The sequence below is a fragment of the Tenrec ecaudatus genome, chromosome 9 (genome assembly GCF_050624435.1).
Source record: "Tenrec ecaudatus isolate mTenEca1 chromosome 9, mTenEca1.hap1, whole genome shotgun sequence".
NCBI classification, from domain to species: domain Eukaryota; kingdom Metazoa; phylum Chordata; class Mammalia; order Afrosoricida; family Tenrecidae; genus Tenrec; species Tenrec ecaudatus.
Window position 1 is genome coordinate 158,189,710 of NC_134538.1, and position 14,643 is coordinate 158,204,352.

The 14,643-nt window shown below is 55.8% G+C and overlaps 2 protein-coding genes across 4 annotated transcripts in view; one reads left to right on the forward strand and one right to left on the reverse strand.

The window, feature by feature from the left end:
* Positions 1-2,004: 2,004 nt before the first annotated feature.
* On the forward strand, positions 2,005-5,816 carry NDUFB2 (NADH:ubiquinone oxidoreductase subunit B2). The gene is made up of 4 exons (XM_075558754.1): positions 2,005-2,164; positions 2,607-2,751; positions 3,938-4,036; positions 5,756-5,816. The coding sequence occupies exons 1-3, from the start codon at positions 2,067-2,069 to the stop codon at positions 4,010-4,012; spliced, it is 318 nt and encodes a 105-aa protein (XP_075414869.1). The 5' UTR covers positions 2,005-2,066; the 3' UTR covers positions 4,013-4,036; positions 5,756-5,816.
* Positions 5,817-7,307: 1,491 nt separating this feature from the next.
* BRAF (B-Raf proto-oncogene, serine/threonine kinase) overlaps positions 7,308-14,643 on the reverse strand; it is a 79,035-nt gene continuing 71,699 nt past the window's right edge. For all 3 annotated transcript variants that reach the window (XM_075558753.1, XM_075558750.1, XM_075558751.1), the window contains one exon: positions 7,308-12,286. In XM_075558753.1, coding sequence (XP_075414868.1) covers positions 12,264-12,286 — 23 coding nt within the window. In that variant the 3' untranslated portion in view covers positions 7,308-12,263. The remainder of the gene's footprint in view (positions 12,287-14,643) is intronic.

Here is a 14,643-nt window from a genome sequence, read left to right on the forward strand (position 1 = left end):
GCTGAGTTTCACTACCAAGTGAGAGCGCAGTGCTTCTGATGGCTAACATGCCGTGGGCAGTCCCTGAGAGCTCTCCTCCCTTGGGTAGCAGTGTTCCGGCAGCGCTGCTCCAGTTGCGTATGGATGACAAAGTTGTCTCTTTCTCTCAACCACATACTTGGTCCTCCGTGAAGTAGAAAACACTCGGTCCATCTCAGTGTTGTAAAACCACTGCAGAGAGAGACTCAGAGGGGGGGGGGGGTGAGATCAAGCAAGGCTTCAGGAGGGTGGTTTGGTCAGTGAGTGACTTAAAAAAAAATTGGTGACAATATACACAGCAACACAAGCGCACTCACCAGTTTGCATATGTGCTGCCGATGGCCAGTGGTGACCTCCTTCACACTGTCTCCTTCTCACTCACTCTGCCCCTGTCGTTTCACCACCTGGAAGTGAAGGCTCTCCACCCGAGTGCCCTCGTGTGCTTCCAGGTTGCTGCTGCAACCTTTCCAGCTGTTTCCATCTCCTGCAGGTAATTCTTTAAGAGTGTACAGTGCTCATGGCAAACATGACTCACTGAGCTCAATTTTCAGTTGAGATGGTTTCGGGGGCTAGTTTTGGTTGACAGTTTGGACATCCCCAGGCAGTAAATTCGGGGGTGCCTCTAGTTTCAACGTGCCTTGTCAACCTGTTTTCCATGCAGGAGCCACCTATTGGGTCCCTGGTCAAAATACACAGTAATGGCAGTTGGGCCCCATCCAGTTCCTCTAGTCTCATGGTAAGGGAGGTGGTAGTTCATGGAGGAAAGAAAAATTTGGGGACAAGATAATCCCACCCTCCTTTACTCTTTATCTTTCAAGTTACAGGGTAGGTTCTTGGTCGAGGTTTGATCCTGTAATGTTAGTCCTAGTAGGGTGTCCTCACAATCAGGTTAAGTTTTATTTGCATTTGGAAGCTGTCAGGTCAGTGTGTGTGTGTGTGGGGGGGGCTCCCTTCCCGCAGCTGAAAGGCCCCTAATTCAAATATGCGGAGGGCAGGGAAGCAGCTCTTCCAGCCCATCTGGGAAGCAGCTAGATTTCACTGTTTGACTCATAATTGTTTATTGGCTGAAACCATAAACTTTCTATACCAATTTTTTTGTTAAAAAAATCAAAATCAGAATTTGAAATGCAAAATCCTTTCAAAGTTAAGGGCTCCCAAGCTGTCTAAGGAGCAGCACTGTTTTAAGCACACGTGAACACTCAAGTTAAAGCAGTATTTTAAATTTAATTCAACAAGAAGGATGGAGAGAGAGTGGATTTATTTCATCTGAGTAACTTTTGCTACCAGGAAAAGAAAGTATAATGAAGGAAAAAAATGTCCAGAGTGCACCTAAGGTACCATCTGAAATGACTCATTCGGATGCAGGACACTACGAGGTGGTAGCGTCAGAGAAGCTTGTAGTCCTTCCTGTCCACGACGGAATGGAAGTCAGTCTGAAGAGGGAGACAGAAGCCGAGAACCCAGGGTGGCAGGACAATGAAACGACAGGGCTTTTAGAGAGAAGACACCCACAACGGATCTGGATACTGTTACACTTGATCTTAACCCAAAGTCGAGAAGCGATCGATCTGAGTACTCTGGACACCGTGTTGGGGCTTGGGGGCAAAAATGTAACAAAGTCGGGCTTAGGGGGAAGTCCGGGCAGTCATCGAAGCGCCCCTGTGCCATCCTGGCCCCGAATCACTGCCCCAGAACAGCGCGGTCGCGGAACCTGCCAACCCTCCCGGCCTCCCCCGCGGCGCGCCGTTCCTTAGCAACGCCCGAACTCGGCCATACCATTTCCTCTTAGGGGGAACCCTCACCCCCAGGCCGGGGAGCGGCAGGCAGCAGAAGAGGCGCAGGAGCTCGTCTGCTGGCGCCAGTTCCTACACCGGGGAAGGGGCTGAGTGCTGATGAGGCCGTTTGAAATGTGACACACGGACAGCTGCTCGCCGCCGCCGCACCTCTTGGAAGAAATGGACGGCGCCGTCAAGGGGCGGGGCGGGGCACCTGGCGGAAGTGACGTCAGGCAGCGCGCGGCCTGGGAGCGTCTACGGACAGCTGCTGCTATGTCGGCTCTGACGCGCGTGGCGCCTTTCGTTCGCGCCGGAGGCCGGCTCTTCCGAGGCTGCGGCTCACGGACGGCGGGAAGCGGGGGCGTCCGTCAGTGAGTGTTGGCGGGGGGGGGGGGGTTGTCTTCGCCTTACTTGGGGCGCACGGGCTCCCTTCGTCCTCACCTTGACCCAGCGCGGGCGGGTACGGGTCCGGCGCGCGACCTCGCCGCTAGGCATGCCGGGGGTTGTAGTCCCTCCTGGACGCGGGGAGGCAGGGCCTTCGCTGACCTCCTTCGGGACGGCTTTGGCCCCAACCCGGAGCATCTGCGGACTTGACCGCAGCCCAGCCGCCCACCGCCGGGTCTGGTGCCGAGAGCGCGCGTGCGTGTCACCCCATGGGACTGCACCTGCCAGGCGGTGGCCGCTGCCCGAGTGTCGCCCGGGTGTGGGAAACCTTCCTTCGCCCTGGGACGAGCCAGGGCGGACTAGCTTCTGGGGTGTCCCCGAGCTCGGGAATGGGCCCGGGCGGCGCTGACCCGCTTCTCTGCCTGGCAGTGCGGGCGGCGGCGTGCACATCGAGCCCCGCTACCGGCAGTTCCCCCAGCTGACCAGGCACCAGGTGCTCCTGGGCGAGTTCTTCAGCGGCTTCATGTGGTTCTGGATCCTCTGGCGGTTCTGGCACGAGCCGGACGCTGTGCTGGTGAGTGCGGGCTGGGGGGTGGCGGGTGGTCGGGGCGGGGTCTCCTCGACCTTGCTTCCCAAGGACACACGGGGCAGGAGGCCTTTCAGGAGACGAGAAATGAATTCTATCTCCCAACGTCTTTTTGCCAATTTCTATTGTTCCACACCTGAGATTCTTGAAGCAAGACAGCCGGGCGGATGCAGTAGGAACTCCATCCAGCCAGAGTGACTCATCCCATAGGACCCGTAGGAGAACTGCCCTATGCTATGCCAGAGGCTGACCGTTTTTAGGGGAGACCACCTCTTCCCACTGAGGAGCGGCCTTCAGTGAGGTGCACATGTGCTGATTGGGCTGAAGCAGCAGTTCTCAACCAGTGGGTCTCGACCCCTTCCACAGGGGTCGCCCGATGAACAGTAGCAAAATGACAGTTCTGAAGTAGGAACGAAAATAATTTTATGGTTGGGGGGTTACCACCATAAGAGGATCGCGGCATTAGGAAGGTTGAGAACCACTGCCTTAGAGGGAAGTTCCTGAGCTGGGACTTCAGCTTCTGGTGATGGAGCAGTTTCTGCAGGCCTCCAGGAAATCAACACCTGCCGGCTTCAGGGACCTTGAATCATAGTACATTTGGGGTTGTTTCCGAGAGGAAACCCTTGTACACGGGAGCAGTGCACATGTGTCAGGAGCATTGGGCTGCTTCATACCCTGTCTGTTTCAGCTTGTCTCTGAGCTGCAGCACGCTAGCTGGGTGTAGGTAAGGGGTCAGAGTAGGCAGGCTCTGGAGAGCCTGTGGGTTCCATGCTTGGCACCATAGTAGACCCAGGACCACGCCAACTCGAGTCAGGGATTCTTACGGTCTCCCAGTGACCACGGTGGAACAGACTCGAGCCAACACAGGCTGTGTTGTTAAAAAATGAAGTGTCTATGATGTGCATCCAGGTGAGGTGTGCCCCTTGCCGTGGCCTGCTGTGATGGCACCAGCCACATGTGCCTGGGAGCCCCGGGCAGGATTGGCCTGGGCAGTGTGTAGACTCCACCACCCACCACAGTCCAGTCGTGTGCTGCACGCAGGCCTGCCCTTGGAGCCCAGGGCCTCGCCACAGCGGTCAGCCTCCTCACCTTTCCCTCCCATGGCTGCTTTTGGCCCTTAACTGGCCGAGTGGGTTTTAGGTCCTTGACTGTTGTCCATTCTGTCGTTGTCCAGGGTCACTTTCCGTATCCAGATCCTGCCCAGTGGACGGATGAGGAGCTGGGCATACCCCCCGACGACGACGACTGAGGCGCCAGCTTGGCCGCCTGTCTGGTGGGTGTGCCGGGTGGTGCTGTGCTGTCCTTGGTCACTTGTAACTCAGCCTGGGATGGCAGTGTCCTGGCAACGTGAGGGGCTCATTTCTGCACACACTGTTTTCACATCACCCTCCTCCCCCTCCTCTTCTGGAGTTAAGTTTATTCGTCTCCATCTGATAATTAGGATGTGTTTCCACCTTGGTGCCAGGCAGAGGGACACAGAGACGAGCAGACACCCCTGGTGAATACATGCGTGTCCCTGTCCCTGTCATTTAAGTCTGCAGGGGCAAGGACGGGGAGGTCCAGCAGGTGGGACTGTCCACCCATGAACTCTTCAGACAGGAGAGAGCTAGCCCATCCATCTTTGATCAGAAAGTCAGTGTTTCTTCTTTCATAAGAGAAGCCTACTGGGAGGATGCCCTCTCCCCCCGCCCACCTTCGGGGACCCTCATTTTGTTTAAAATAAGTAATAGTATTATAATAGCTGCCATGATTCAGATTGCCTTGGCATTTGCTTTAAAGGATGTGACGAGCCATCGAATCTGTCAGAACAAAATGCTTGGCCAGTCCTGTGCCATCCTCACAATTGCTCTTAGGTTTGCACCCAGTGTTGCAGCCTCTCGACCTTACCAGGCAGGATGTCCATCCCCCGGGACTGTCTCCTGACAACACGTCCAAACAGAGTATAGAAAAGAGGTCTTGCCGTCGCGCCGTTGAAGGGTGGCGGCACTTTCCCGGCAGATTGGCTTGCCCTTCTAGCAGTCCACGGTGTTTTTGGTGTTGTCCGACACCGCCATGCGGATGCACAGGCTTGTCGGTGGTCTCTCACACACTGTCCGGTTTTCCCGTGCCTGCAGGGCGAGAAGATGCCATGGCTCGGGCCCTTGGAGGGCCATCTTGTTTGTAGCACTTATAGATCCAAGCAAGGTGAAGTCCTTGACCTCCTCACGCCTTCTGACCGCGCTGCCCGCTGGTCCAGAGGGAGGAAGCATTGCGTTAGGTGACCCTGCCTGTCTTTTTAGTAGTAGTTTATTGGCATTCAAATTCCAGCAGTCTCCAGGGTACTGAAGAGTGGGCTGGGCTGAGCCCCCCCCAAGGGCAGGCTTGGGGTGTCTGCTGCATCTGCTCCCCTGCAGGCCTGCCCATGGCTTCTCCCCTCTCAAGGTTGTGGTGGACAATGCGTGCCAGCCTCTGTGGACTGATTCTCACGCTTAAAGCAGTTTGTGTGAGAGGTTCACAAAATTACGCTGCCTACCATGCCCCTTTCACGAAAAACCCACCAACTTTCAGAGCCCCCCTCTGGCAATTCAAACCCTTGGTACTGTAGCCCACCGTCCCGGTACAGGGTCGGTGTCTGCTTTTGCAGGAGCCCTGGTGGCATCGTGGCTAGTTTGTAACCACCAGCCACTCAGTGGAAGATGGGGCTTTCTCTTCCCGTAAAGAGTCTGGGAACACCCCCCCCACCAGGGGCAGTTGTGTCCTGCCCTGTATGGCTGTTGTGAGTCGTTTGGTTTGTGTGTGTATTGTTCGGATGCCCTGCTGGCCGTCCTTCCCGGTAGACGGGGGCTGCGGTGGGGGTGATGCACAGGGCCCGGGAATTCAGCATGGGTTTGCTCTGCTGGCCCGCATCCGGTGGGGTCCCGTGAGTGCAAAAGAGGGGTAGGGGCAGCAGCCAGGGGCTTGGAATCTCCAGAGCGAGGAGACCCAGCACCCTGTGCCTTTTTCTTTCTTGCAGGAGCCGGTTTCCCTGCCAGAAGCGCCGGTGTGGTAAATAAAAAGTAGTCTGATGAGAGTAAGGAACGGAGTTGTGGCTGTTTGTGCAGCAGCTGTGCCTCGTGCTCCGCCAGTCACTGCCCCGCTGGCCCCAGGGAGGCATCAGCTCAGGCTGCCCACAAGGACCTGGGCCCATACCAGGGTCAGTGGCTGTGCTGGGGGTTGTCTTTGGAGCCTCAGTTTGGCACCAGAGCTGGTCTGTGGCCTGGCACACAGGGTGTAGGTCAGCTGTGCTCCAGTGGGCTGAGCATAGGCTTCATGGGATTCGAGTGGCTGGAGGAGTGGGAAACAGAGCTTCCCGCAGTTGCTGAAAGCCACTGACCAGTTTCTGTGATGCTGGTACCATCCTGAGAGCAGACAGGGCCGGGTCAGCCTCCGCCCACATAACAAGTGGCCAGGGGGTGGACGTGCCCGGAGCTGGCTGTTTTGGTGTTTTTGCTGGCCTTGACCGCCTGGTCACTGGGGACACTGAGGAGTACAGTGAGATTTCAGGAGGGTTCTGAGGAATACAGGAATCTGGCCAGGCAAAGGGCTTGGGATGCACTGGAGCCAAGCCCTGGGCACAGGCCCCCTAGAGAAGTCATTAGGTGAAGGTCCAAGGAATGCATGCTCCAGGGACATAGGAGGAGAAGGCAAGTGACAAGGGGGCATGCTGAGTTGAGACTCATGACGGAGGGGGCCATCCCCATCGGCTCCCCTGGTGAGGTGGGCTCACTGGAGAAGACCCTGCAGGCCTTCAGTTCCATGAGCATCAAGACCTCAGCAGGGCTCATGCCCCCCCCCTTCCCCCTTAAGCCTCACATCACCCCCTCGGCACTTTCAAACTGCTGAGCAGCCCAATGCATGGTGACCACAAATGGCAGTCCAGGGGCCGCTGCTGCAAACCTGGCTGAGTGGCGGGAACCACTTGCTGCAGGTAACCCCCCCAGCCTCCTTCCCTCCCTCCCTCCTTCCTGGATGGGTGGCTCCACCAGCCTCATTATGTGGGGACAGGTGGGAGTGGTCCCAGGGCCCACCGTTGAGCCTTTGATGGCTGGGGAGGGAATAAAAAGTACCGCGGCTTTTCCAGGTAGTCTGCCGGGGCCCTGGTAACCAGACAATTTGGGCTACACCTAGTTCTGGACTTAGGTAACATACAGTCGAGGGGCTAGTGGAGTGGGCCTAATGGGCCCCACAAGCTTTTGGAAGCCTGTCCCCTACCCTACCCCCATGTTGAGGAGTGGGCGGGGGGCAGCTTTTCAGACAGGGTGTCAACAGGCTCCGGCAGACGTGTTCCGTGTTGGGATGGCAGTTTGTGGGGTGGGGTGAGGCAAGCAACACCAAGCTCCACAGTCACACAGGAGGTTATAGCTACCCTGCCGGACCACCATCGCCAACGGGAGCTGTATGTCCCCAAGGCCACACGCAGCACTGATCTGGACCACTTGAGAACAGCGCGTGCAGGTGTCCTCGGGATCCCGTAAGAAGCCGTTGTGAAGGAGCTGCAGGAACGGCGTGGCTGGAGCTAGCTCCGTGCAGTCAGTCTTTATTAGAGCAGAGTTCGCATATTCACATCAAATACATACAACTTCGTTTGCCTTTTATATAGTACAGTTTTTAAATAACTTTACACAGAAATAAATTCAATCTGAAGCTCAGCTATCTTTCTTTAAATTTTTAAAAATTAAATTCTCCATGCTTTCTATCCAAACTGAACAATATTTTCCATTGTACAAATTTACATGAGAAAAACTCCAAAGTACAAATCAATCAGGACCTGAGCAGGAGGGAGAACCAAAATGCAGGGGGGGGGGGAAACGACGACAACGATGGGGCAGGTGAACTGGGAAGAACTTAAAAAACGATTCAAGCAAATGCTTAAGCTAGGGGACCTCATCAAACTGAAAATAAAGGTCTTTCATGAACTGAAAAAGAAGCCTTTAACAACTGTTACTCCATTGTAGTTTTTGCAAAGCGGCGGTCCATGGACAGGTAAAAAGCCCCCACCTTTGCCCTGGGCACACTCAGACACAGCCTGGGCCAGCACCAGCTACAGCTCCTGATCCACAGAACTTGCCCTGGGGCCGCAGCCCTCACCTGTCAGCAGAAGCAGCACCTGCTGAGTGAGCAAGGCCTGGTCAGGAGTGGGCCACGATTGACCGCCACACACGTGTCACTGACCTGTCCCCACTCTCTTGGGGCTGCCACCCAGGCTGCGGGCTGGCAGACCAACATTGGGGGAGGGCAGCGCGTGCACATATATACACACACACACACACACACCCAAGTGTAAACGAGGGGACGTGAGGAGGAAGCAGACTGGCTGCTGGTGTGGGGACATGACCAACGGCTGTGTGTATATATGTGCTCACACACGGGGAAAGTACAGAAATGGATTAGGAAGGAATGACAAACTGTTCACAGCTTAAAATAGAAAGCACACTTATTGCACGCTTACATTTTGTCTCAGCTAGTTTAGGGCATTTCCCACTCACACCCCCCTTTGGTCCGTGTTTCTACTGACACCTCGCCTGCTGCTCACCCTCATCCCCCGTGGACTCCTGCATAAACACACACACACATACGACTCGTGAGGGTGGGAGAAGCAAATCCTCAAGAGCACGGCAGGTCTACACACAGCAAACCCGTCCTATCCCTGGGCATGTGGCATGTCCTTCCAGGGGGCCCCAGGCGGCACTTGGTCTAAATAGCAAGCAGAAACATAACATGGCAAGGACACCCCCACACTCGGCGCACAGCGGAGGCCACTGTGATCGACCCTATGCAGTTTTGTAAAGGAGTTACCTGAACAATTCAGGACTTCACGTTTTGTCTTTTCCCTACAAATACCTGGCAGGAGCTGGTCACTACCCTGGCCACAAGGAAGATTCAGGAATGAATTCCAATTTCAGTGACAGAAGTTCTCTGTGCACGAGGCCATAGGTGCACTGGTGAGCCCCTCCTGGGCCCTGGGGCCACCTTGCCACTGTCCCCTGGTTGAGGGGCTGACCCACAGCCCTGCTCAGGTCTCACCCTCAGGGCGCTGGGATGCTGGATGCCCCTGCTAGGCCAGTCAGTACACCCACCTGGTCAGGTCCCGGCCTTTCCCCTTGGATGCTTCTGGCGTCCTGCCAGCACTGGCACCCAAGCAGTGGCAGTGCGGCGGCCCTGCTGATGTGCCCAAGTCCCAGGTGGCGAACTGCACCTCCTGTTCTCCCCAAGTCCCATGCCCACGGCTGTCCCACTCTCCTGTATCAAAGTCCCATGCTTCAAGAACCACGGGAGTAGAAAAAGGTTCTCTAGAAATGTCACTTACCCATCACTCCAACCTAGTTGCTCTAAGAGATAAATATATCCGACTAGACTAGGGACCGTGTGCTTTAAAAACACCGTGTTGCTCACTGAAAGCTTCCCTGTATTCTGGTTTTTTTTAAGTGTGGTTTTGGCGGTCCCTCTCCAGTGTGCACGTGTCTGCAGTGGGGGTGGCACGCTGACACGCTGATCCTGTGTGTGTGTGCACACGTGTGTGCACATGCGCGAGTGACCCCGAGGGGCTGCCCCACCGGCACTGATCCCGTTTTCAATGGTTTATTGCATCATGAAGGCACAGTAAGATCATTTGGCAAACTGTCACGGTATTTCCTGGAGGTTGGCTTAGCCCACCTCATGGGTGTCCTGCCCACACAGGAGCCCTCCACTGCTGACTGGGCAGTCAACGCAGGCTAGTCTCAGGGGGCCCAACTCTTGCTGACACCACCAATCTGGACAAGTGGGGGATCCGGCTACACTCTGGTGATGATGCCAACCCTGGAGGACACAGAAGCAGACTGCCTCTTGGACACCTCCTGACCCGCCCTCTACCCCCACCACACACAAACACGCAGCGCGCAGGTGGGCGCACATCCCCCACTTTCAACCAGCAGCCTGGTGCTTAACCAGGGCCACCAGGGCTCCTCCCACAAGCAACTGAGTGTCAGCTGGTGGGCCCCACCCCACCCCCAAAGGCAAAGGCGGGTCTCCAGAACAGGCACACAGGCAGCAAGCCATTGCAAATCCTCTTTCAGTTTGGGGCTGAGGGCCAAGTGACGTGGGGAGTGCTTGGTTCCCGTGCTAACTACAAGGAGGCCTTAGGGTGGCATACCACGTGGGGGGGCACCTTGGGGAACACCCCCAGAGAGAGAACACCCTTTCCTCTGAGGAAAGTTGGCCTGCTGAGGGCGCTCTGCTCCCAGTAGTGACCCTCTCTCGCCTCCACTGCAGACCCTGTGGGGCAGGTGGTCAGGAGCCAGATGTCATAGCTGGGCACACCCTTCTGTTAGGATCTAGGTTAGCATGCACCGTGGGCGTACTCGATCTCTGGCCACACGACTCCCATGGCAAAAGTCCAGGACCAAGTGTCCCCTCTACTGATGATGGGGCCCCTGCAGCCTGGCCCCTTTGCACGCATCCCCGGTGGGCCCTGCAGCCGGGTTGACACAGACCTTCGCAAAGTGTGTGGCTGGGAGCATGGCTTACCCTGGGCTTCCTCAGCCAGAGGCAGAGAGCCAGCCCGCACATAGAGCGCCAGCTCCTGTGCGTGGTATCTGTGAACCAGGGGAGAATGGCTCGACACGGAAACGGGAGGGCTGTGTGCCTAAGGTTCCACCGATGATCAGTTTTAAGAATGCCCTGGGCCTGGCTTCTGGGCACGGCTGGGCTCTCAAATCAAGTCCGTTCCCCCATTTTCAAACGAGAGCAGCCCTTCTTAAAGGAGAACAGTGACCTGGGTTTTGTGGTAAAAATTCAAGCCCTCTACTTCCGAAGCAGCACCTGCCTCGACACCCAGTGGCCACATGCTCGGCTCAGCCGAGTCCCAAGGGCAGCCTACGGTCAGGCGTCGGCCTGGCACGTGGAACAGGGAATACAGCCACACAGACGGCGGTTTGCCCCAGGTCTTGCAGACCACAGCTTTCAAGGGTGCCTGTGTCGGGGGCCTGACATTTAAGGAAATGACCGAATCTCTGGACTCACTGTGGGGCCGGCCCGATGTACCCCCTCTCTCAGGCTCTGGGCTAGGCTAAGCACATTTGACTTATGTCCCCGAACCCTGAGAAGTGAGTCTAGAGTCCAGAGAGGGGACGTGAGGCTTGTCCCCAAGACGCCCGCCACACCCTGTGCGTGCCCTCTGTGCAGAAGCCAGCGAGGCAGCGGCTCTTGAACCACAAGACAGGGCTGGGGACCAAGGAAGGAGAGCTACGGGAGGCCCCGCACTCCAGGCGGAGGACCAGAAGGATGCAGGTCTCGGATGGAGGCAGCGGAATCAGGGAAGAAAACCTGCAAGGATGTGCATGTGGCTCCTTAAGTTAGATGATCAACACCTGTCACTGGGCTGACTCCCGTGTGTTTAAGCAGAGAAAACAGTCTCATGCTCTCTCTTTAAAAGCTGCTCATGTAACAAAAATACAATTTTCAGGATATATAATTCTTGTGGGAAGTAGTATTTTATTCCAATTCAATCAAATCTGAAAATGATTTTGTCAATAAAAATATAAATAGAAGAAATGCGGAAATTAAAATCTGTACCTGACATTTAAATCACATAAATCCCTCACATTCAGAGCTGTCCCGGTGCAGTTTAGCAGGCTGCTGCTGCTGCTGCGAGACAGTGGGGGGGGGGGGGAGCACTGTGTGCCCACACGAGGACGTGATAACTGGAAGAGCTGAGGAGGAAGATAGAAACAGGGTTTTCCTGAGAACGTGCTACATGCGGGAGGGGCGAGCCCCAATGCGTGTCCTCATTGCTGGACCCAGTGTGCCCAGGCCCCCTAGCTGGCAGGGCCAGCAGACCCCCGTGAGCAAGGAGACAAAGGCCAGAGCCTGCAGAGGAAGAAGCAGATGTAGCATCCCTGCCCCCTCCCAGGCATCGCCCCCTCCCCTCCCTTCCAACCCAGCCAAACAACTTCCTTCACACAAATGTGTCTGCAAGCGGAGGCCCCACCCAGGGAGGCCCCGCCCTCCGGGAAAGGGTGCGCTGCCTGTAGTGGCAGACCTCAGAAATGGACCGACGGAAAGACAGACGCCCGCACACTCGCAGCACAGGACAGGGCGCAGTGCCCTCAGATGGCCGGGGGCCGGTGGATGGCAGCCTCTGCAGGGCAACTTTCCCAAGCGGCAGCAGCAACAATGGTTCCGTCCTTCCTTCCTTCATGCCTGACCATCGTGAGGCCAGAAGGCAGGGTCTCCGCCTCCTTTCTGGGAGTGTGGGCAGACGGTGTGCACGCGGTGTTTGTGTTGAAGAAACATTGGCAGCAGAGAATTCTGGTTCCTAAAACATTCTTCCCTCTTTTGTTGGATGGGAAACTCCATTCTGTTCCACACTAGTTTATGCATCGAAAAAAAATTTTTTTTTAATCTTTAAAAAAGATTTGAGGAACAGAACGGTGTTTTGATGTTAACAAACATACGGACACAAGACTTAAGCAATAAGAGTAGGTGCTGCCGTGGCGGGGTGGCTACTTGAAGGCTGCAAATTCTCCTGTAGGGAGGACAAGAGCTCATTTTAAAAGAGTGAACTCAAATCGCCTGAGACACAGACTAGCCTCCCCAGAGCGTGACCACAGGCAGCCCCCGAGTTAAGAACGCCGCTACATGACGAGCCAGTCTCAATAACATCAGAGGTCCGTGCCCTGTGGCGCAGCCACCACGAAGGGGGATTCCTTGGCCACGAGCATGACATGAGCTCGACGGGCGGTGCTCACACTGTCGACTGTGGCTGTGAACTGGACAGCTGGCGTTAGGTAGGAATGAACAGTGTGCAACTATTCCAAGTGACATACAAGTTCCACTTACAGACACATTTAGAACGGGACCTGCTTCGTAACCCGGTGACTGCCTGTGGTCCACGTTACACATCCAGCACAACTCATTTAAAAGCAAAAACGCCTGCCAGCTCCAGCAGAACACAACCGCTCTAATCAACACCCTGCCACAGCCAGACGGGCGCTGCATCTGTGACCTCCCATCAGAGCAGCATCTCCAGAGCAGAGTATGCAGAGCAGACCGCCCCCGACGGATGCCATCACAGGAGGGGGCAGCGGGTATCATCCTTAGTTTATGAGAGTAAGTTAAGAGGGCCAACGTGTGTCCATGTCGAACATGCCAGACAAAGACCGACGTCTCGGGCCTCCCCACATGCAAGCCCAGGGCATCTAACACAATTCTGCCTCCACTCCCTCTGGGGCATCCCACACGCCTCCAGCAGACATGTTTGTCCTAGCTTCTGACCTCTGTCACAGAGCTAAGATTCTGGATGGCTAGGAAGAGGCAGTCACTGGCCTGCAGTCAGGAGGGGCCTCTGAGTCTTTCTGCAGCAGGTGCTCCCCGATACGACTGTTGGTCCCAGCTGGCTGTCATGGTAGGTACACTGGCACTTCCTGTGAGGCAGCGCGCACTCATGGGAATACTGCCGCCGCTGCCACCCCGCACCCAGGCAGGTGCTTCTGGTCCGCTTCACCTGGGTGGGAGTGGCCGAGTGACTTGCCCATGGCACACAGCCAGCAAGCTGAAGAGCCAGGAGCCCAAGCCAGTTTCAGGGGATCCAGAGCCCAGGGCTGGACCAAGGAGAGTTCCTGCCCAGCTTTCAGCCAGCACTCGGTCCTTTTCCAACTCTGCAGCTAAGTGGTCAGACTTCACATGGTGACACTGTCCCTTCCATCCAAGGGCTCCTGCCAACAATTCCTCAGCAAGATGTCATGAGCCACAGTAGGCACTGCCCAGAGCTCTCTGGGAGCTTTACGGGGGCACACGGCCGGGCCTCGTGTCGTGTGAAGACGGTGGGCAAGAAGCAAGCAAAGGGTAGAGTGTTGTCTGAAGTGACAGATCCAGGAGCTCCAGCTTGGCCTTCCAAACCAGCGCTGTCCTTGAGCTTCGCAGAGGGCAGTGCGAGGAAGGGAAGCCCACAGGCTGTCTGCCAGTGGCTTCAGAAAGACACACAACGCCTGCTGCTTGCAGTCCAAGGACACAGTGGCCTTAAGGTTGCTATTTTCAGTATTTTAAAACACTTCTGTATTTAAAGTAATTGGCGGCTGGCAGCAGGCATTCTTAGGAATAATCTCAGCATCTAGCTGGGTCTGAGCCTCATTTAAGCAAGGCAGGGTTGACTTTTTTTTTTTTTTTTTTGGGGGGGTTGACTTAATACAAGCGTTCACAAACAAAACAGCGCGCATTCACTCATCCCACTGGGAGCACCAGGGAGAGAGAACCAAAGCCACACCTTCCGTAAGATGTTTAGCCATGGCCCAGGAGCTTCAGGAAAGGTTCCCATTCAGTACAGCAATGGGGGCTCCACGGTCTGACTGGTGTGCTAGTCCTCAAACTCAACACTAGTTTTCAAATGCAGACTGCTCACTAAAGCCTCACCAAGGAACCCCAAGTCAAGTGCAGCCAGTCAGGCTTGGAGTCTCCCCGAACCAGCCAACCACCTCCCTTCTTTGTCACGAGGTTTTCGGTTTGGGGAGGGGACTAGACAGTGAATCCCTCCCCTCCATGTCTCTGAGATCTCCCCCATGAGACTTGCTTTGCTGTGACTGTCCTTGGAAATACTGCCCCCGCCCTTCTTGGCTAAGGACGGCCTTTCCAGCTAAGCTGACCTCGAGGACCAAAGCTGGTAGTGCTTGGGAGGCTGATTTAACTACAGGACTCCACACCCTGCACCATGCTGAGCTCTCGGTGGGCCATTCCTCCTGATAGCTTACACAGTGAGCGCCCTAGTAGTGGGGACAGCTGAAACGGCAGTGGTTGGGTTTTCCCTGCAAAGTGAATGTCCCCCAGTGTTTTTTAAACGAGGTGGAAGCAGCTGTGGGGATCTGTGCGGGAACCAAGTACAGTTCCCTG